The sequence below is a fragment of the Cyprinodon tularosa genome, unplaced genomic scaffold (genome assembly GCF_016077235.1).
Source record: "Cyprinodon tularosa strain WSP-4 unplaced genomic scaffold, ASM1607723v1 ctg16, whole genome shotgun sequence".
In the NCBI taxonomy this organism is placed as follows: Eukaryota; Metazoa; Chordata; class Actinopteri; order Cyprinodontiformes; family Cyprinodontidae; genus Cyprinodon; species Cyprinodon tularosa.
Window position 1 is genome coordinate 1306128 of NW_024038437.1, and position 23265 is coordinate 1329392.

At 37.1% G+C, this 23265-nt stretch overlaps 1 protein-coding gene across 3 annotated transcripts in view; it reads right to left on the minus strand.

Moving 5' to 3' along the window:
• shisal1b (shisa like 1b) overlaps positions 1-23265 on the minus strand; it is a 56454-nt gene that overhangs the window by 4568 nt on the left and 28621 nt on the right. For 2 of the 3 annotated variants that reach the window (XM_038280445.1, XM_038280446.1), the window contains 2 exons: positions 21624-21837; positions 15560-15869 (listed from right to left, as the gene is read on the minus strand). In XM_038280445.1, coding sequence (XP_038136373.1) covers positions 15560-15869; positions 21624-21837 — 524 coding nt within the window. Of the gene's footprint in view, positions 1-15559; positions 15870-21623; positions 21838-23265 lie in introns of those variants that run through there. The other variant, XM_038280447.1, reaches the window with a different exon arrangement.

Below are 23265 nucleotides of genomic sequence, written 5' to 3' on the forward strand. Positions count from 1 at the left end.
ATGCAGACATATTTGCTCTACAGCAGCGCAGAGTTGAAATACTAGTGACTGTAGAGATCACCATTAGGCTCCAAAGGGACTATGGTAAAATAGGCTTATATAAAATCTATATCTTACACAGACTAATAAAGTAGTAATTATAAAATGATCTATGTAAACTACTTTCACCTGCACCTGGTCTATGTTTGTTTTGATCGTGTCACTGCATTTCATAGTGTTTACCTCTACTTTTTTGAGCCTGAAGAGAATTTTTGCACCGGGTGGCCAACACACATAAACATTGCTGTATGCTGTTGCCTTCTGCTGCAGTATTTACCCATCAACCAGACAGCTTCTGTGGCTTTAGTTCTGCCTGAGTGAACCCAATCAGTCATGTTGTTTTCCAACTACTACTCATGTCTAATCAGCATTAGTATTTGAGATAATTCTTTTTTTTTTTTTACTTAATCTTGAAGTTTTCCTCTTTCTTTCTAAGTTGTGCTAGAGAAATTACTTCCTTGTTAACTCATGGCATGGCTTTGTACCTGCAGTCAAATTGTCTTGTTAGGCTACCTCCAGAAGAGATAGATCAAAAACTAAGAGTAAAACACAGAGATATTACATCAATTGTATGGAAAGTCTTTGTATGCAAACATTGTGAGCTACTGATATAAAACATTTTTTTGGGGGGGACAAGTCCCTTTGAATTTGTGGTGGTCTATTCTGTCCTCTTAAACCCAATTTTGTCATAGCTAATGGGTGCTCACAATGAGCCAGGCTCTATTGGAGTTGTGTCTTTCCACTGTCAGCACATGCTGGCTCAGGATGGGGGAGAGGTGCAAAGTAAAATATTTGGTCTGACTGTCTTAAATAGCTGACTTCTAAAAAGTGGATAATAAACCAATAGAAAATGCAATGTTTTATAACTGGGGTAAAAATGGAAGATATCTGAGAGGATTTCCGATGTTCTATGTTATTGCATTGTTTCCACTGAAATGTCCATCTGGATTCACTGTGCTAAGGAACCAGTGGACAGATCCACACACAGTAAAGCCTTTTATTCAGACTTTAATCTCTCATCATGAGGATGGCTGGGGAATATCAGCCTAATGGAGTAACTGTGTCTCCAAGCCTGAATCCAACAACAAACGCATCTGTAGGAGGGAGTCATGGCTTTTAGTTGCTAAGCAGTCCTACTGCTTTAGTTTCTATCCTCTCCACAATGAGCACTAAGTCATGTTCTATTGGTGGATGAAAATACTATTCCACTCAATGACATGGACATTATTTTCTTTCATGTCTTTCCTGAGTTTTTGAGTGATATTTTGTCCCTTCACATTAGAAAAAAAGCTACCACAAAAAATTGAGAGATATTTTCTGTGAGCAAGCAAACTTAGAAAATCAGCAGGAGATGAAGAAATTACTTCCCTTCTTGTGCAACCACAGGATCATGTTTCTGCTTTTAGTGCGCTCTCAGGCAGTCATAACAACAAAGAACGATGAATAAAAATCACCCACTGTCTGCCTCTGAGGCCTTCTCAGGTGTAAAAGGTTGTCCTTATAAGTGAAGGCGGACAGCCCTGTTCTGAAAACAAAACATTTGGCTGTAGAGATGCACCAAAGCAGCTGACAAAATGATTACATGTTGCTGCCCTCGCTAGTCTTCCCCAGAATAACTAATCAGTTTAAGTAATCATATGGGATGGCTGATAATAAAACATTTAATTAACATTTTCAAATTAAATTGCTAATTCAAATGCAAATTGATTTCACTGGGTAATGTGGTGAAATCTGCCCAAGGTGAAGATTTTCCAAAACGTTTTAGTTTTTGCTCATGTTTCACAGCTTTGGCTGCAGTCGAGTGACAATGTCTTCAGTTCACAAATAAAGTGACCATGCAAAAAATGATACAGTTTTACAGACAAAAATTATCAATTACCTTCCCAGAAATTGCAGGCGTATAGTAAAAATGTGCTACTGAATTCTTCAAGTCAATAGCTGAAATTGCATACATATTCTTATTTGTGCCTTCTGTTCTACTGGCAAGAAGTTCATACATAAACTCACCACAGGGTTTTACAAAGTGTTGTACGTTTGGTATGTCTCATGCTAAATAAGGTAGTTAATTTAGGAGTTCTAAAAGTAACCCTTTTTTGTTTTATACTTTAATTTGTTTTCCATCACCAAATCTTAATATAAAGAAATATCTAATCTCTGCAAAATAAATTACTAAGATTCCTTAAAATGACAATTGTTTGCCACCTGACTTCTCATTCCTTTTATATTTAAAGCATAACTAATGTCATAGCCCAAATGTACTTGATTTACAGACAGAAATGATAAAGACATATGCTTATTGCCTTCCAAGCCTGTAAGGCCACAATAATATTGAGAAACACAATGGATAGTGCCTTAAAAAAATATTGACATTGTTTGAACTTCTGACATTTTTGCACCAATTGATCACAAAATTTAGAGTATTTCATTGAAATCTTAAGCATTACGAATTTAAGCTTGAATGTAAGGTTGAAAGAAAGGGACAGAAAGTCCCTTTTCACTTTACTGCATATATATATATATATATATATATATATATATATATATATATATATATATATATATATATATATATATATATATATATATATATATATATATATATATATATATATATACATAGTCGGTTTCTGCCTGCTCCTTTCTGGGCTCATAGATACATATAAGGCCTACCCGTTAGTCAGGCTTGGTCTGATCACAAATGCATAACATACTGTTCAAAATGTTTTTTTGACAAAGTGTCTTGTAAAGGGTACCTTTTTTCTATTTTCCAAACATGTAAAATTACAGTAATTATTTACAGATTTTCCATAACATGACAAACTGTGAAGATAATGAAGGTAGTGTAATCAAAGCTTTTTGTGCTTCCGTTGAAGAATGAAAAACCAGCAGCAACTGATTTCAATTTGAAATGAAATACATAAACTAGTATTGGTTGGACAGTGTGTTACACAAAATATATCACATAATCATAATCTGCATTGATTTAGCATATCTGGATCAGTTTGAACAATTATATATTTAATTTAGTAGGTAATGTTTGATGGGTCAGTTTTATAAAAAGTTAAGAAAATCAATTCCTTCCTTTATCTAAAGTTATCTGCATGACTAAATGGCTACATCTAAACTGCATGATAACAGTTCAGAGTTAGGAAGATTCCCTTATATACAAAAGCAGAGGAGATCTTTCTGGACATGCAGACAAGGTACTGTAAATCTAAACAGACTGGAAGCAGATAACAAGCAGATAACCAACAGTGTTTTTTTCTCCTAAAAGCCATTTTATTGCTCAGGGGGCACAGGTCTACATCATTAAATTCCACAGTTGATACAGAGAGGTTTCGTCTTCCTCCTGAACAACACAGAAAGGCTGATACCGTCTAAGTGTAGAGCGAGTGCTCTTTCAGCCTTATGGTCAACATTTCTTTATGGGAAAAAATAAAACATTGGTTTGAAATCAGAGTCAGAGAAATGAAAAACACACAAAACAGGACAGCTTTCTAAAAGCAATTAGATTTACAGGAATATTTTAGGAGTCTGGAAGTCTCGTCAGGACTCCAAGCCCACCTCAGATCTATGAATCACATCCACCAAGCCTTCCACTAATCACTTCTGCTTAAAATAACAGAGCCTCTTCTCACTGGGAACAATAAGCTCTTCACTTTTAAGAGAATTAAATCAAAAAACTTTTTTTATTTTTAGTTAAAACAGTTATGAACCAGTGATTCTAAATAAATAATTGTACTATTGCTAATAATATTTTGGTAATTCTTTTTAAAAACCTACAATTAACATCATAAATAGATTTATTATACACAGATATCTATATTTTGTTTTTCTGTTTCTGGCCATTTAGGTAATTATTGCTCTATTCCAAGCCCTAAAATCTTAGCTACTGTGAAAACTTTCAGGATTTTGGGCCTGAACATGGGCTGCAGGCTTTTATGCTTCTCCCTAACTTTGCTGCAGTATTATTTAGAAACACTAGGGGTAGTAAACTCCATGACCAGTGCAAATATAGTAAATAAGAGAAGAGTTGCTTCATTTCACAAACTAAAAAGGCTGCCTGTAGAATTGAAAACATACACGAGGAATTAACTATTTTGTTTATGTCTGCTAAGTAGTCATTTCATTACCTTTATGATCCCTAATGGAGACACCACATCAATGCCACTACAGGAGGACCTACTCAGCTAAATCACCTTAAAATGCATCTGTTTTGAACAATAGCTGGGTTTTAGAGAGAATTGTTGCTTGTTGGACCATCTGCACAGTTGAAGCATCGTTTAACCCAACATGAAACAACCAACGTGATACATTTGCAATTTACTGTAAAATTGCACCTCAGTGGTCAAACTGGTGTAGTCGTGTGTGCAGGGATGGTTCAAATCAATTCAATTAAATTTCAATTCAATTAAGTTAATTTCTATAGCGCCAATTTACAACACATGTCATCTCAAGGCACTTTACAGTTCACCAGATCATACAGTCAAATTGATTCAAAGTTTTCTATCTAAGGAAAACCAGTTGATTGCATCGACTCATTGATTGGATGCAATCCCTCACACTAAGCATGCTTGTAGTGACAGTGGAAAGGAAAAACGCCCTTTTAACAGGAAGAAACCTCCTTGGAGTGTTTCTTCCTGTTACACTTTGAGACATACAGGTGCTGGTCATAAAATTAGAATATCATGAAAAAGTAGATTGATTTCAGTAATTCCATTTAAAAAGTGAAACTTGTATATTATATTCATACATTACATACAAACTCATATATTTCAGATGTTTATTTTGTTTAATTTTGATGATTACAAATGACAACAAATGAAAATCTCAAATTCATCATATCAGAAAATTAGAATATTACTGAAGACCAATAAAAACAAAGGATTTATAGAAATGTTGGCCAACTGAAAAGTATGAACATGAAAAGTATGAGCATGTACAGCACTCAGTATTTAGTTGGGCCTCCTTTGGCCTGTATTACTGCAGCAATGCGGCGTGGCATGGAGTCGATCAGTCTGTGGCACTGCTCAGGTGTTATGATAGCCCAGGTTGCTCTAATAGTGGCTTTTAGCTCTTCTGAATTGTTGGGTCTGGTGTATTGCATCTTCTTCTTCACAATACCCCATAGATTTTCTATGGGGTTAAGGTCAGGAGAGTTTGCTGGCCAATTAAGAACAGGGATACCATGGTCCTTCAACCAGGTACTGGTAGCTTTGGCACTGTGTGCAGGTGCCAAGTCCTGTTGGAAAATGAAATCTGCATCTCCAAAAAGTTGGTCAGCTGCAGGAAGCATGAAGTGCTCTAAAACTTCCTGGTATGTGGCTGCGTTGACCCTGGACCTCAGAAAACACAATGGACCAACACCAGCAGATGACATGGCACCCCAAACCATCACTGACTGTGGAAACTTTACACTGGACTTCAAGCAACGTGGATGAAGTGCCTCTCTTCTTTTCCTCCAGACTCTGGGACCTTGATTTCCAAAGGAAATGCAAAATTTACTTTCATCAGAGAACATGACTTTGGACCAATCACCAGCAGTCCAGTCCTGTTTCTCTTTAGCCCAGGCAAGACGCTTCTGACGCTGTCTGTGGTTCAAGAGTGGCTTGACACAAGGAATGCGACAGCAGAAACCCATGTCTTTCATACGTCTGTGTGTGGTGGTTCTTGAAGCACTCACTCCAGCTGCAGTCCACTCTTTGTGAATCTCCCCCACATTTTTGAATGGGTTTTGTTTCACAATCCTCTCCAGGGTGTGGTTATCTCTCTTGCTTGTACACTTTTTTCGACCACATCTTTTCCTTCCCTTCGCCTCTCTATTAATGTGCTTGGACACTGAGATCTGTGAACAGCCAGCCTCTTTAGCGATGACCTTTTGTGTCTTGCCCTCCTTGTGCAAGGTGTCGATGGTCGTCTTTTGGACAACTGTCAAGTCAGCAGTCTTCCCCATGATTGTGTAGCCTATAGAACTAGACTGAAAGACCATTTAAAGGCTTTTGCAGGGGGTTTGAGTTAATTAGCTGATTAGAGTGTGGCACCAGGGGCCATCAATTTTGAACCTTTTCACAATATTCTAATTTTCTGATATGATGAATTTGAGATTTTCATTTGTTGTCATTTGTAATCATCAAAATTAAACAAAATAAACATCTGAAATATATGAGTTTGTATGTAATGTATGAATATAATATACAAGTTTCACTTTTTAAATGGAATTACTGAAATCAATCTACTTTTTCATGATATTCTAATTTTATGACCAGCACCTGTATAACTTAAACTACTTGCATATTGGTATCAATAAGTTAATGCTTGAATCATCAAGTGGTGATTATCCTGGCATTGAGCTGAAGGGTATGGTCAGTGATTTCTTAAGAGGCCCTATAACTGTGAATGTTCTGACTATAGCTTACAAAGCTGAACCTTCCAACTGATGATCAGAAATTAAGAGGTCTTTTTGTATGAGGGGGGAAACAAATTAAAGAAGGAGAGGAAGTTCACTTGCCTACTATTCATACTCTACTGCATGTATGTGTTTGAATTTTCGACGTTCATAAAACATTAGGTGTCAGAACATCAGAGAAACACAACAATGCTTGACTTGCTCAACTTTTGGGGACTTTCTGATGCGATTTAATTCAACAGTAGATTTTTTTCCAGAACATTAATTTAACAGAAGGTTTTTAAGTGAACAGAACTCAATTAACATTGACTCGTCTTTTTATACTCATAAACTGTTGGACAGAAAATGAAAAGTCATATATTACGCTTTTTAAGCCCCTTTAAAGTAACCTATAAGAAAATATATGATTAAATAGTGCCTTTGGCATCACATGGATATTAATTTGCTATAAACTATAGATGTCTTCTTCAAATCCTAACTCTTGCACTAAAAGCAAAGCCACCTAACCCTTTCTGGTTTCTCCACATTTCATGACACATCACATCATTTCTGAAGGCTGAACAAAGACTTCTGATGACCTAAGGATCTGATTGTCACAATTTCGAAATGAGAGATAGGTTGCTCTCACTGTGCGGCTTTCCTGCTAAAATTTCTACTTCAACTCAACTTTAAATCAAGATTGTCGCTCAATATTACAATATGGTTGGCTATAACTTAATATGTTCTGAAACAGTTGGTTATATACCCAACTCCAATACTTTCTGAACTTCAGCCAGCTCCTTTGTTTCCTGTCTTTCATTACTGGACAAACTGATTAATCCAGGTGTGTTTGGCCATTCTAGTCATTGCTACTGAGGTCAGACACACCAGTAATGAAAGACAGGAAACAAAGGGGCTGGCTGAAGTTCAGAAACTACTGGAGTTGGGCATATAGCTAATTGATGATGTCAATTGGGAACCAAACAGATAGATCTTGACAGTTAGCTGAGCTCATATTTTCTGAGCTCAACAACTCAAAAGATTCATAGGCACAACTTAAAAGCCCTTCTGTAACTGTTTATAATACATTTTAAGCATCTAGAAATTTTTTTTTTTCAGTTTTGCATCAACATATTAAATTGAAATAAAACACAAGCGTTAAAATAGAAATACAAAATCTTTGAGTAAAGTTTGTTTTCCTTATTTAGCTTACTCAAAAATAAAATAAACTAATACACTTTTAGAAAACCAATATATATTTATATCTTTAAGCCACTTCAATACTTAAAACAGTTGATATAATTTAGTTTAATTTTCCAAGGAGTTTTCCAAGGAGTTCACTTAACTTACTGAGGCTTTCAGAGTACTGAAAGCTATTTTTAATAGTTCTTTGTTGTTTATGTAACATTAAGTGATTTTGATAAACACATTTTAGAATATAAACACTAAGCAGAATATTTGGTAGGAATAGGACTTGCTCCAGGCGTTATGTAATAGTTATTTTACTAAAAGAATATTATCTGTCAGTTTTTGTCAGTCTCTGAGAAGCTAGGATTTCATTAGCTGGGAGCCAAAGTCATACAAATGAACAGATATGTTCTTTTTCCTTCTGTGTCTAGATAATCTATACAGCATATGTGTCCCACTTGTTGAAAAGAACTCCTAAAACAGCTTACATATTTTATTTCTCATCTATTGAGCCGTAAATCTTTACAGGCTAAAGGGGAATATGAAATATAACTCCTGCAGCTCAATGTAACATTTTTAAAGGTCTTAAACCTGCTCGCCTGCTCTATCTCCTCACACAGCTCTGTGTCTTTCTGCTTTTGTAGCATCTATGATGTTAATTAACTCACACCACATGGAGCGCTCTATTAATTGGACAAGGCCTTGGTGTTCTGGTCTGTGGACAGGCAGACCAGGATAACATTTTAACATACTGTTTCATTTTCATCACAGAAAATCAACCAGTGGGTTCAAAGATGGATGTGAATGTGCAGGAGACAGGGCAATGCTTTGATCACAGTCTGAAAAAAGGAGGGAAAATGTTGTAGCCTCCTGAGTCTGAGTAGGGCTGCTCAGCACCGTTTCCTGCAGATCATGTGCTAAACTACCACTACTAGGAAAGCTTAAAGGGATGTAAAACAAAAAAAAATCTGATGGTGATCACATTTACTACATGAAGATGGTAACACTGAGTCACATTAGACCGGGCTGTAAGGAGCTGTGTTACGATGCCTGGTGAGTCAGGTGAACGCCACAGATCTCACATAGACCAGTCTCCACATGGCTCAGCTCAGCTGGGCTTCTGAGCAACACAGCCCAGATTGAGTGGGAGGGTACTGCTGCTTCTGAGTGCAGAGTGACTTATCAGTCGCCAAGGGATTCAATATGGAGCTCTGGCTGATTTTGCAGTGGTGTCATTGAATGTTGCCCAACATCTTATTTCTCTAAATTTTTCTTCTTCTATGACTGTCCTGGCAGATGCTCAGACTTAATAAAACCAATATTGACTCATGCATTTTTATAAAAATGCTGCAAAACACGAGCAAAGAAACCCCTTAAGCATCTTATCCTACTGCTTAGATATTTGTGCATCAGGAAACCAATCCAGTTTCACTTAAATGTCAGCAGCTGATCAGATCATTTTTGCAGAATGTCAGAGTGGCTGCACTATAAAGGGACTAAAAGATGGGTTTTTGATTAAGTAAGGATTTTGAGAAATCCAGATCGAGATGGCATTCACTACAGCACTAGTTTGCAAAATAAGACTCCTTTATTGTAACCCAACATTAATATTAACAATAACATTAAATCAGCCAAGAAGCAGAGCATAGCTTTAGAGCATCTGCAGAGATCCTCAGCTCAGGTGTTATAATATTTTGACAGGATAAGTCCTCTACTTTATAATTCTAGGTAACTGTCAGCAGTCAGTTGAAAGAAATTCACAAGCTTTATTGAAGTCAGATAAAACCTAAATCTCTTCCCTAGGGACAGAGAAGCTGGTCAAAACTGATTAAGAGATGAAGAATAGAGCTAAAGACAACACAACTGTTAAAGAAAATCTGTTAGAGGTTGTAGAAGACTTACAATTTGGGCCTTGACTCGCCTTTGAGAAGGTAACAACCCAAAACATATAACCAGTCTACAACTAAATGCTCTACACTACAGCATGTTCCTTTATATATAAAAAAAAACCTAGTTAAAGTTAGACCTAGATCAAAATAAGAATCTGAGGCAAGTCTTTGAAAATTGCTTTTCAAAGACAAGCAAAGTGGTGAGAGGCAGACAACTGCAAAAAAGGTCTTTACATAAAGTACTGACACAAGAGGTCTCAATAAAAATGCTTGCATTATCTTTTAGATGGCATCTATAAAAACAAACCAAACAATACATACAGTACTATGAATCTGATTCCTTTCAGTTTATAATTATGCACTAGTTTATATTTGTCTCTTGAATTAGACCATAATAGCAACTGAAGTCAGTGGTTATTTTGAGAAAAAAGGTTGAAAGGATATTAGTAGTTCTGCAAAACATTGTCTAAGGTTAACTCTTTATCTCATCAGAAAATTAAATGAGCCTTAAGGTGGTATAATTGCACATTTTCATTTTGAGAACTAAAAACTGTCTTGATTGAGGATCTTGAGTTCCTGGCATCTGCTTTGCTTTACAGACCTGAATAGATTAATCAAAGTAGTCGCACTGATTGTGAAGGTTAAGCATAGTGGGTTTAACTGGCTATCCTGTATTTTAATCCAGAAAGGAAAAATCAAAAACACGCTTTGAAAAAACTCAATCATTAACTGGGATGTTGTTGCCATTCGGTCTCCTGTTACACGTTCAGTAAACTTCCATCTGCAGGCAATTTCCTGTTTCCAAAGAACCACAGCACAGCTCCAGCAAAGTGAAGATAAACCACAATATTGGGTGGACCCAGGATTTTCCTCTTAAATATAATTTGGTGAAGAGGGAGAATTAAGTTTTCTATATTTGCCCAAACTGAAGTGAATATGTGAATAGCGGAGGTTAATAAATGGTATCCATGGAGAGTAATAACACTTTCTCAGGCCGCCTACACTGAAACCCCCAGCAGATCTGCAGCAGTTTAAAGCAGCCTGCTCATGTAACAAAATGGAGAGCAATATTCCCATTGCTGAATGCCAAGCTGCACTTTCTCCATTCGTGTGGAGAAATCAGCGGATATTTAGAGTTTCTGCTTAGATTGCTCTGCTGTGCTGGTCATTATCCGTTCCCTGTGACTGGGTTGTTTTTAGATGCCGCTGCGCCAGTTTTGGGACTTGACCCGGTCTGTGTTTATTTACATTTGACCAGCAGATGTTAAACCAAGTGGACCCAGTTTTATCAACTATTACTCTGCATCCTGCGCCCAGAGGGAAAAGATCTGTGAGTCCCAACAAATCAAATATGGGGCCGTCTGATGACACACGGCGTGGGTATCATCCACTGCACCACACTATTGCCCATTTTGGTTACTTAACACTTTTAAGACGAAGTGTGAGCATTATCAGCATTCAGAGGAGAGCTTAAATGTGTGAAACTGCAAACAGGCTCTTCTAATCTTGTCCCAGAAACTGCTTGTGGCTGAATATAGCTCCAAGCATCTGTCATGTTGTTTTACTGATTGTGCAAGAACCATTTTAGGATTTGGTAAGTGCTGGCCTGCTCATTAAAAAAAAGCAGAAGCACCTTTTATGGCAAAAAAAAAAACCCTCATACAAGATATGACATCCTTCTTGAAAAAAAGGGACTTCTTTTTTTAGACCGCTGAGGTTCGCTTCCTTCTTTAAACAAAAAATGCCCTGCCAAAAGTGTTTAAACTGTATAAAGTTTTACAGATGTATCACTCTCCAAAAAACTTCAGTGTAGTTCACAGGCATTTTATTTGACCGACTTAGAAAAAGACGCTTTAGTCGTGGGAGCATTATACCATGGAGGGGCTGTTTGATAGCAATGTCAGAAAAGGTCATTAAAGATCTTAGGAGGACGAGCTGATTACATGGAGTAAAAATACAAGACTCTGGAGTGAAGGCCCTTCAGCTGGATGTCACTAAAAATCAAGTCAGAGCTGCAATAAAAATATTTAGTTTAAAGAGGCATAACATAAGACACTGCCACCTGTGGCCAAAACACACAACTGCAGCACTCTTCTGCACGTTTTCGTAGAGTACCCTCACACTTGACTTGATTATAATGCTTTGATTTTTTTTGCTAGATTAGACCCATTCAACATGGAGTTGTTTGATGGGCATCCACAGAACAGAACTGGAACTTCAGACCTGATATAGATTACAGGCTTATGGATGCATCAGCGTTGAATTACTGAGGTATCAGTCTGCTTATCAAACTATGTTTTAGTATAAAGAGTAAAAAAAAAAGGCTAATTAAAAGATACTTTTCTGTAAAAAAATTACAAAATGTCTCTTTAAAGCCTATTTTTGTGTTTGAATGGTCCAGTCAAAGTTCAGAACTGAAACGAGTTGAACTGCTCTACCTTAACATCTCGAAAAACAAATGTCTCTGCATAATTTTTTCATCACAATCTAGAAAAAAGAAGCAGTCAACATAGGCTTTTTATGCAACTCAAAAGAGCTTGAGTTTTTTAGAAAAAAAAAAAAAAAAAAAAAAACAAACAAAAAAAAAAACAGAAAAGTAGTTACAGATACATACCAAAATGTATATATCTGGAGTTGTAGTGAAATTTACATTTATTGTAAACCATTTTAGTACTTTGTGTCAATGTCTTAAACCCTCTTAAAATGCATTTAAGTTTGTATATATAATTAGCATGACAGAATAAAGTTAGAGGGGTATAAATACCTTTGCAAAGATCAGTAGTTTACATGTTGAAGCCCCTTTAATTTGTTGTTTTTCCTAACCTTAACATAATCTGCCTGAGCTGGTACATGTTGTAGGCAGTAGAGGTGAGCCTAGCCAAAATAGGATTGATGAGTACTATCATACCGAACAGACTTCATGTCTAATGAGGAAGCTCTATGGATTTGTTGAGTATAAGTTAACTACGTTTCCCACCAGCAGAACGGTCCCCAGATCCCCTCTCCAGCATCCCTGCTCCTCCGTCTGTCGGTCCACACAGTCTGCACTCTTTCTTGAAGCCATTTGTCAAACCTTTTCAACATTAAATTACCATAGCCCTAGAGACATGTCTACCTCTAGGAGGAGTCTGAACTCTAGTCAAAGAAGTCTGGCTGCACAGCATCTGAGACAGAGACCAGGATGAAAAATTGACTGTTCAAAAAGTGGATGTTTGTTCAGGCTGTGCTCTGCGATCCTGCTGCTTTATCATCAAAGTTTGAACAACGTCGGGGGGGAAAAAAGAAGGAGTTCCTCCACAGCTACAGCTACAGCGTTTTACAGTTCCCTGGGAGTCATAAATCATCTTGTTTGTCTTAACCCCGCTCACATGTGGGAGCGCACACCTAGAGTTTTTTGTGACTTCTCTCTGATGCAAAAGAAATACACACAGAAAGGATGAAAGATTATGTTTTCCAAAGAAAACAGCCCCAAACTATTTTATGTTATCATTAATCATTTAATCTCTGCTAAATCTAGAATGAAATTTACCTAATGAGGTAAAGTGCAGCTTTATCTTAAAAAGATAAAAATCCAATAGAAGAATGGGAAAATGTTCAAGGAAGATAGTGAAGAGATCTTATCTCCTGTTGTATTTACTTGTTTGTGTGCAACCTCATTATCATTATTTTTGCTCTTCAAAAGGAATTCAACCTAATATTTGAGCCTCCATCTTGTTAATTTCACTGAAGTTACTCTAAACACGCTATCATTCATGACTCATTGATCTACTGGCGTGTTGCTTTTTGTATCGTAAAGCAAAGACTTGAAATAAAACCAACAAGAAAGTAAATACATAAAAATTGTGCTTCAGAAAAATGGAATAAACAACATTTCTGAGGTCAATCACCCCCTCGGTATCCAAGCATCTGTTTTATTCAATGTTCTTTTCCAAATGGCAACAGTACCTGGTTTGGAAATATGCTTATCAGAGCAGAACAAACCACATTGTGTTGTGCTCCACACAGGTTTATGTAATATAACAATAGTCTCTGAACAACAGATATTAACCAGATATTAACAAACCTACATATTTTCTTGATATTTAACAGCTTTGCTTGAAATCCTGTAAGTCAGTTGATGTATCTGTTAAAGCAAGAGTTATGCAATATCAGTTGTAATAAGTCCACTACTGCTGAAACTGCTGTAACCTCAGTGGAAAAAATCCAGGAACAGCAACTATATTTATTATGTTTATTAAGGAAGGGCTGCATAGCTTGTTTTATTGGATAAAACAGCAGCACACTTGCTCTAGAGCTCACACTGGCTGCTGTGAACGGCTGGGTGACATTAACCAGACGCCTTTTTGAGGTAAAAAGGCCAAACAACATGGATATGATCAGTTTATCAAACAAATCTGTTATGCTCTTTGCAAGTTAGAAACTAGAAAATAATTTTCCTAAAAAAATTATTCTCCCTTAATTTCTTGGCGGTGGTTGTTGCAGTATTTTTTTCATTTTTTATTATTAATTGGTTTCTAAAGCCTTTTATCCAGGGATTCACTTTAAGTTTTTGTGTAGTCAAGGGTGTCAGATTTAGAAAAATTATAAAAATGATTCTGATCATCCTTGTTAAATTTAATATCTTTCCTATCTCCAAAGAGTTTTGACAACAATCACCCTATTTTCTCTGGGACGATCGGGTTTACTATCTAAAGATCTGCTCATGTCTGAATAATGCCAAACCAGAACACTTTGAAAACAAAACACCTCCCATCCACTCCTCTTCATCCTCCTCCACTTTAGAGAGTGCTGTACAGGTTGCCAAGTCAAGAGAAATAAGGATATATTTCAAGATGGAGAGTAAAGATGATTCAGCCATAGTAGGTTATTGGGAAAATCTGTCAGAGGATGCTGGGACTTACCCTAACCCTAGGTTTTGTTGAATATGTAGCCCTATTTACACTACCCTTTTGAAACCGTGCTGAGATCAGTCTGAGCACAGTAACCGAGATAAATTTTGAGTGTAAATGGAACGCAAAACTAAACTGGACTGTGTCAGACACAATCGAACCACACTAAACTGGTACTGGTTCATCATTAGGGCTTGCACAGTTATCATTACATTCAGCCTCTGCAATCATGAAATTTCAAACATTCATAAAAATACAAGCTTCCCTACCTTCCCACATGATTTCCAGTGCTTAGAAATGTGAACCTTAATGCCTATTATTGTTTCCTGCGTCTGTAAGACCTGATTAGACTATCAATTGTCGCATCCAATTCCCAAAAGCTGACTATCTCAAATAAATTCACCAAAGGCTGCCTTCTTTTCCTGACTCTCTGCAAACAACCAAATATCGCAATTATAACCAAACTTCCTGAATGTTTTGGGCACTGCCATGTTGATTTGCTTGTTTCCCTGGAGAGAGCAGTAGTACTGTAGATCGTCACTAGGAGGCCAGGAACAGTGCTAGCCTGGTGTGTAAATGGTCGCAAGGAACCGAGCTCCCCGTGGTTAACTGATCTAAGCTCGATCCGAACTTGACACGGATTGGTTTTCAGAGGGTAGTGTAAATTGAGCGTATTTCTGACCTGCTTGTTTTGCCAGCTTCAATCTTTGCAGGTTGCTGCTCTTTTGCCAACATAAAATATCAAATGCTGCACTCTATTTTGGTGAACCAGAAAACTCCTAAATGACTGGCCCAGGAACCAGAAAATAAAAAATGGTCGCAAACTGCACCAAAGTGGTTCCTGACTGTACTTCTAGGTTTAAAAGAAGACTTTGTTAATATAGAGGATTGTTAATAGGGAATGTTACTACTATAAAAGGTAACAAATGAGAGTGAATTTGATTAACTTTAAAGTAAATTATTAACTTTTTGCTCCGTTAACCCTCTTAACTTCTAGATTTACTTTTGATGACCTGATGCCCTTAAATGCAACAAATTAGGAACAGAAAAATCTGTAAAAGGAGCAAATACTCCAATGGAAATTGGATTTTTATGAATTTTTTAGAGCCCCTATCACATTACGTAGCTAAACATCCCTTTAACTGCTGCATGCAATGTTGGTAATGAACTCACCATGCAGTGGACGTGTTGTAGGGTAGGAGCGTCGGGCTGTGGCTCTCTCCTCTGAGGCTGTGTCTGGGCTGATAGTGGCCGCTGGGGACCATGGGCTGGGCTTGAGTCTGAACTTCACTCTCCTCAGGCATGGATCTATGCCACTGATTCCTAGCCTTCTTAAGCCAGCGTCCACCTAATCCCCACTTCTCCAGATAGATCCGGCACAGCTCGTAGTTTATGGCTGAGTAGTAGAGGAAGTCCAAGGCCAGCAGCACCATGACGAAGAAGCCATAGATCCACACGCCAATCAAGGCTGTGTAATTACTGCAGGAGAAGACAGATGGGGAATATTTACACAGTTTTATCTGGAGAAGATGATGATTAACAGTCTTCACATGCTGGGAGCTTCCATTTTGATATTCTGAAGCTAAGCTCCTAAATCCCAGAGGCTACGGTGGTGCTGCCAGGTGTGAATGTACGCTATTCACTTGGCAAGACCAAGATGTTCATCCAATGTTCCCTTGATAAAAAAAAAAACAGTTAAATAAATAAATATATTAAAAACCCACCATCTGTTCTCTTTGCAGTTCCTTAAATTCAGTTTAACAAATTTGACAAAGAATGTAATTAGCACGAGAGACTTTATAATTCCCTTCAATCCTGTTCCTTTCTTTGCTCTTTTTTTTCCCCTCTTGAATTTATTTATTTTTTGCGGTTAAAGTGATCCTGCTGGATTTATGTGGGTCACATTTGATGTCTACTTTAGTCTTCCAGCATCCATAAAGAAGACACAAGGTAAACAAACAAAAATAGTTTCAGAAAATGAGCTTCCTGAGACCCTGGTTGCCTTTGAGCAAACGGGGTCATTGAATTATCTCTGGTTGTGACATTTCTGCTTGAGTTGGCACTGACAGCATTTAGTTGGAATAACCCATAAATGCATGGAAACAAAAACTAGTCTGACTCAGAGACAGAGCTGAGACAATATTACTTCAAAATATATGTTTATTAGGACCCTAAGGACATTGAACTGAGGAAACTACTTTAGGTGGAACATCTGAGCTTCTCATAGGGGCTTAAGTGCAATTTAAATGCCCTCCCTGTACTCAGGTGTGCAACAATGCAAGCTTACCTGCATTTTCCAGCCTCTGCTTCTGACAAATATACTTATAGTTTGAGTTAACTATTATATCCTGTGAGATTTGTTGAGGGTATTTTTTTTATAATCAGATGCCGTATTTGTTAGGAGAAAAATTTACACGTTGCTTAAAATGAATCACTGACTTGTTATCAATTACATAAACACATTTTCCTCTGAGGATGAAAGCTGATGCAGTGAATCAACTGACAAACAGCCCTGCCTTCTAGTCTAGCATTTTTAGATTATTCATTTTTATTGTATACCTTCATCTTCAATGCAAAGTTATTTTATACCTCTGAATCTTTTCATGTTGTGTCACATTGTCTCCACAGACTATGGTATTTAATTCTAAAATAGGTAAAGCGACCCATGATATTTCAGGAGATGGTGCCCAGATCCTTAGGCTATGATAAGAGAATCTGTTTATAAAGGAACCTCTTGTTGCACCTAAAGAATTTGATCATTGCAGTTTTAGGACTACACATATAAATGACCCATATAAATATAAACACAAAATATACCCACTTAGTGACAGAACCTGAACCAACCACCATCAAAGTAATAGAAAGGTGGTGGAAAACGTCATCATATAGTTGTGATGGTTGGATGATGGAAGCAAGGATGTCAGCTAAGTCAAGGATGAAACAAAGAAATCAGAGGTTAAAATGAGGCAGAGATTAAACCATTAGCATGAATTTCCGCCTTGGAAGCAAATTAATGTGTTTGAGAGGCCAACTCAAAGTCCAGACGTATGATTCAACTGTGAGTTTGTGACAAGATTTAGAAATTCATGTCACAGTTTCTCACCATTATCTTTGAAAAAACTTAGGTTATTTCCAGTTAGAAATTTGCAAATGCTTTAGTCTTTAGATATGCTATACCAAGGGATGCTCTGTACAGATTTTGATTTGCAAAAACAAAACAATCAAAAACAATGATACATTATTTTTGTTATTCTACATCATTAAACCCAAATAAAGTATATTGAAACTTGCAGTTTTATGCTATATTTAAAAAATGTACTGGTACAAATAACAAATATAATGAAATGTCATCATTTTTTGCACCCTGCATTTACTAGGGATGCTTCAAAGGTCATATGCCCTTTAGTTTTTAACACCTGCAGCAGTAAATTTCTACCCTATAATAACATTTCCACCATCTGGTGTGAGGAGAGAGCAGAGTTGTTTTTTGTTTTTTTAGGTTTTAAGGTTTTTCTTTTTTGACTTTGCCAGCAGTAAATATCAAACCTACAGGCCCATCACCTTTAGAGCCAAGATGAAAGAATAACTCAACAGGCTTTCCAATACTAAAAATGAAATATCACGGCCTGCTGGGGGGCAGCGGGAACCGTCTGAGGCAGATGCATGCTGGGAGGGCATTAGTACAAAGAGCTGTGGTATTGTCACCTAAATCTCCCACTGAGAGCTCCCACAGTCACCTTTTTTCTGTGTTCTTCATGCAGTAGAAATCAACTCAGCCTGCCAGCAAAAAACTGTCCTCCACTTTCTTCCACTGTACATTACTTTCAAGAACATGACAACATTCTCTCTATTCTGCTAATGAATTTATACAGACACGCTGACACCATGAAAAAATGTACAACTGAATGCTCATCTTTAGAGCAGCAGTCTCATAGGCAGGTGGGCCTATGAGACAAGGTGCTTTTAGCATCTCTTCTTTGCTTTCATGGTTTTGAATGCCTCTGTGGGTATAGATCAGTGTCAATGAACCTCTCCGGAAAAAGGCAAGCTGTGTCAAAAAGTGTTTAAAGAGAAAGTCCTTCTCTTGGAAATGCAGTAGATTGAAACCTGTTTCAGAAGAGTTGCTGAAAAATGTTATTTTTTTCGCACATTGCTGCTGATGGAGAGGAACTGAAGAATAACAGCATCAGATTGTATCTCTGACACTGCATGAGCAGGTTTTGTTTTTTTTCTTTTCCTGCAGTTGTATTAGGCCTCAAGCAGTGGCTCTTTTTTTTTTCAAAGCTTAAACAACTGCAACATTTTTTATCTGTATCGACTGAATTCAGATTGCCTAATCTGATGCAAAGTCTTCATATACCTCAAACTGTCCTCCTGCATTTGTTTCAGACGTTTTCCACTTAATTTGCTTCATAATAAGCTTGTTCACTTTTATTAATACAATAAGATAGATAAAGATGAACAGATCTGCTTTATATATCCATTTTATTCCTGTGTGTCATTCTATTCAATCCTACTGTACATCCATTAGCTTTCATAAACAAAAATCTGGTACCAATGTAAATTTTTCTTTATTTGTGCTTAAATGTTTTGAATTTCTTTGATTTTTTGGAGAGAGATGGTCATAAAACTATTACTTATTTCTCAGTAATAATCTTTTCAGAAAAATATCTTGCATCAGTTTTCTCTTGATTGTAGAGTCATAAATCCAAATTTACCTACCAGACCATTGGTAGAATATAGAAAAAACATTAAGGCTCTAAAATGTCAGAAATAAAGCATGTGTTTAATCAAATGTCCTTTAGCAGTGATATATTTCACACCTTACAAAAAAAATTCAAAGATGAAATCCTGTAGAAGAAGAACTGACTATAATATGAGCTTGAACACTAGAGTGCAATATACTGTGGTACAAACTTTTTGTTTATGTGAATTTATTGGTTTCACTTTTTGTTTCCAGTTTTTTGTTTTGTCAAACTTGTTCTGTGTTTTTAAAAGCTAAGAGGAGCTCAGTCCCCTATGACCCTGAAGACGATACACTTGGCCAGGGAAATGATTAATGGATGAATACCATCCCTACAGGTTTTATCCATTTATGGCATAAAAGTGTTTGCTTGTTTAGTCTTACACCTTTTTTTGGAAAAGGATACCACATAAAAGGATATCACACATTTAGTTAAAGACAACAGGAAGGTTTGATATCAACTGAAATGTTTGGTTGATGCTCTAGGATGGTTTTAAGCAAGCATTGAATGAGTTGGCTTTCAGAAAGAAGAGGCAAGATCCTCTTCAGTTTTCATGGACTGCCTTTTAAAAAAATGGAAGCGTGATTCAAATTTCACTAAGCTGTAAGGTCCTGCAGGTTATGTTATGGTTCCCTTTGCCCTGGGGGTGTGGCTACAAAATGAGCTCTTAAGCCATTGTCACGCCGTTGCGGGTGTCGTGCCAAGTTAGTTATCCCAGCTAGAATTTGTATCCCCTCACTTAGAGCATGCAAGGAATTCACTCCGCCTCAATTCCAGCCTATAAAACGTGAAACTTGAGATATGTTATCTTTCTGAAGCGAGAGGCTGGCGAGCCAATCAGTGATGCTTACCAGAGGAGGAAAGCAAAAAAGCAACTGAAAAATGTAAAATCTTTGTCCAGCGATTGTATTGGCTGTGTTCAAATAGCATACTGAATTACTGGTTTAGTTTACCTTTTAATGTAAAACAAGCAAAATTTTTGTCTCACCAACATAAAAAAAAAACCACAAGAAGAAAAATTGGCCAGATGGTGCTGCAGTGTTTAGCACTGTTGTCTTGCAGCAGGAAGGTCCTGAATTCGATTGCATGGACTTAGCTTGTTCTGCCCATGGATGCTTGAGGTCTCCCCGGGTACTCCGGCTTCCTCGACCAGTCCAAAAACATGACTGTTACGTAAGTTGCCTTTTCTAAATTGTCCTAGGTGTTAGTGTGTGTGTGCATGGTTATGTTTCTCTGCGACAGACTAGCGAGCTGCCCAGGGTGTACCCTGCCTTTCGCCCATAGACGAATGGAGATAGGCACCAGCCCACAGCGACCCTAATGGATTAAGCGGAAGAAGATGGATGGAATTTAGTGGAGCAGAGTTTTGAGTTCTTTGATAACTGTGTTTAAAGAATGTTAAAATCATGGATGTAAAACCTGTTCTCAGCTGAAGCCTTTCTGAATAATACGGCTGGTGTTTGGAAGGTTGGACAAAGTTAATTTCTGAATAAAGTGCAAAACAGACCTATTCATTCTTTACTTGAAGTTCTTGCTTTTTGAAATTCATAAGTATACTTTATCTTTGGCAGTAGAGGATTACAGGCTGGGTTCCTAGTTAATTACAAAACCTATGTGAAATAGTCAACTTGTGGAATCGTTTGATCAATATGTCTTCAGATTGGAACAGAACTGCTAAGACAGTTTTCAATCTAACTCAGTTAAACTCACCTTGGGCTGCAGAGTTTTGGCATGCTCAACCTTTGTAGGATTTTCAGAAATATTAAACATACAGTGTTACCAACTTGAGAACTTTCTACTTTGAAAGTAAGAGGCAAATTGACTTAATATGTAAACCAAAGTCGAGAAAATACATCCACATATAAAATACTCCTAAAACTGAATTATGTTGCAAATTTCAATATCAAAATAGTTTTAAAGCCAAATCTTCCATTTGGCTTTAGAAACTGGAAGATTTAACCAGATCTTAGAAGAAGATTGACTCTGTAAGTTGTGTGACTTGCAGTAGAAGATGTAGAAAAATGAAGTACATTTTATTTTGTATTGTCCTCTGTATGATAAATTTTGACTTGTGTTGATGAATGTATGCTTACACAAACAGGAGTGGTTTTGGAGTAGTGACTATGACAAGATGAAATGGCTCTTTAATTTTAATGTGTGCAGGTTGGTCACATCCATTTGTAAAGCCTGGAAGAAACAGTTGAATTGTTTATTTGGAAAGATATTAATTCTGTTGTCTCTACTGATATCTGGAAAACATTATCTGTTTAAACAGTGGTGTCTTATAAGCCCTTTGTGGAGCTGGGCATATATCATATCCGTGAGACAATAATAAAACTGATTCTGATTCTCCATCTGCAGTAAATAATGTTGCACTGCACTGTGTTTAGACTACTCTCCGGGTTTACTTTGCACTCACTATGTCCATAATATAAATATAAACATTCATTATTACAAACTGCAAACAGGGAGTTAAATATTTACTTACTTGTGTGCAAAACCTTTAGAAGTGGTGGTAAGGTTGACCTGCATGACCAGCTGGAACTCGGTGTCGTTGCAGCAGTATTTGAAGGCCGTGTTGTTGTGATGACAGCAGTACATGTAGGTCTTGTTGTCTGTGAGGCGCGGGCAGTGAAATCCATAGTGGTATCTCCCTTTATGGTCAGAGTAGGGTTCACACACTCGGTCATGAGCTGAAAGAGCTGCAGCATTGAGAGAAAACACAAGAAACCATTGTTACTGTTTTCAGTTGGCAAAGATCCATCTACTCAAAACAAATGTAACTCATGACATTTAAGGCAGAAATTGTGTTTATCTCCCAGCTCTGAACACCCCCTTATTAGATTTATTGATGGAATACCACTCGTACACGAAAGCTGAAGGCCTTTCAGCTTGCAGCTGCTTTACTGGTGGACCTGTGAATGCTTAATGTTGTTCTTTTTTGTTGGTATGTTTGCTTTGGAAGCTCCTGGACAGGGAGGAAATGGAGGAATCCATGTAATAATAAGGATGCAGGATGAAGAACAAAAAACAATAAGAGTTTTCTTGCAAAATTAAGCAGAGAGGAGCCTTGCATGAAAAAACCATGTACAGTTCTTAAACATGTAACCCAAAGGTACTTTGAAAAAAATACAATCAAATTCCTGGATGATGTCTGTCATAGAGGACGGAAAGACTAAAGTCTAAAATATTCACCAGCCTACCTCTTTCTTGTTTATGTAATCTAAAAATACAAAATGAGGAGAATAAGATCAATGTTAAAAAAAAGGAAAGCTGCACTGAGAAAATGGTAATTTTGCTTATTTGAATTCAGAAATGACTCTCTTGTAGACTTTCTACAACTTCAGAGGGAGAAACAAAAAACTACATTCTTTCTTCTTTATGTGAAATTTAAAACAATTAAACTTTTGCAGGGACATTTTGCAGGAATTAACCTTCTTGTTGACATTGAAATCTTTGGAATGTGCTTCAAAACAGTCCCAGACTCCATTCATTACCATGAGAAAACTGTAAAAGAAATTATTTGGTTAATTAACATGAAAACATCCTCTGTGCTTTTCTTTTAGTCAACATTTAGTTCCATATCGTTGTTTCATTTTTATTGCCAATAATAAGTATTTTTGCAGTTTCAAGTGAGACAGTTGTTATGGTATGAAAACAGCACAGAGGACATCTAATCCGTACCCTTAATGAGCTCAAGCACTTGCTCTCCTACCCGTAAAACTTCTGCACACCCATAAAGAAAACTTAAGCAGCTGATGCTGGCTCTGTGGGTGTGTGTGTGTGTGTGTGTGTGTGTGTGTGTGTGTGTGTGTGTGTGTGTGTGTGTGTGTGTGTGTGTGTGTGTGTGTGTGTGTGTGTTCTATAAAATGGTCTTCGGCTGTATCTCTTCAACTTTTTTCTTTGTTAAAATCAAAAGAAAAAGTAGAGCTAACACAGAATAACTCAGACCTTATAGGAGCTTAGGATAGTGGTTAGGGAATATCAACATACCTTGCTAGAGTTAAACTGCTCTTGAAGTGTTTCACATTCTTTCATGTTACAGACAGAAACTTCAATACATCTAGTTATTATTTTCTCACAACCTAACAGAAAGTAGAGAGAAGTAAAAAGTACATGCTTTCCAATTA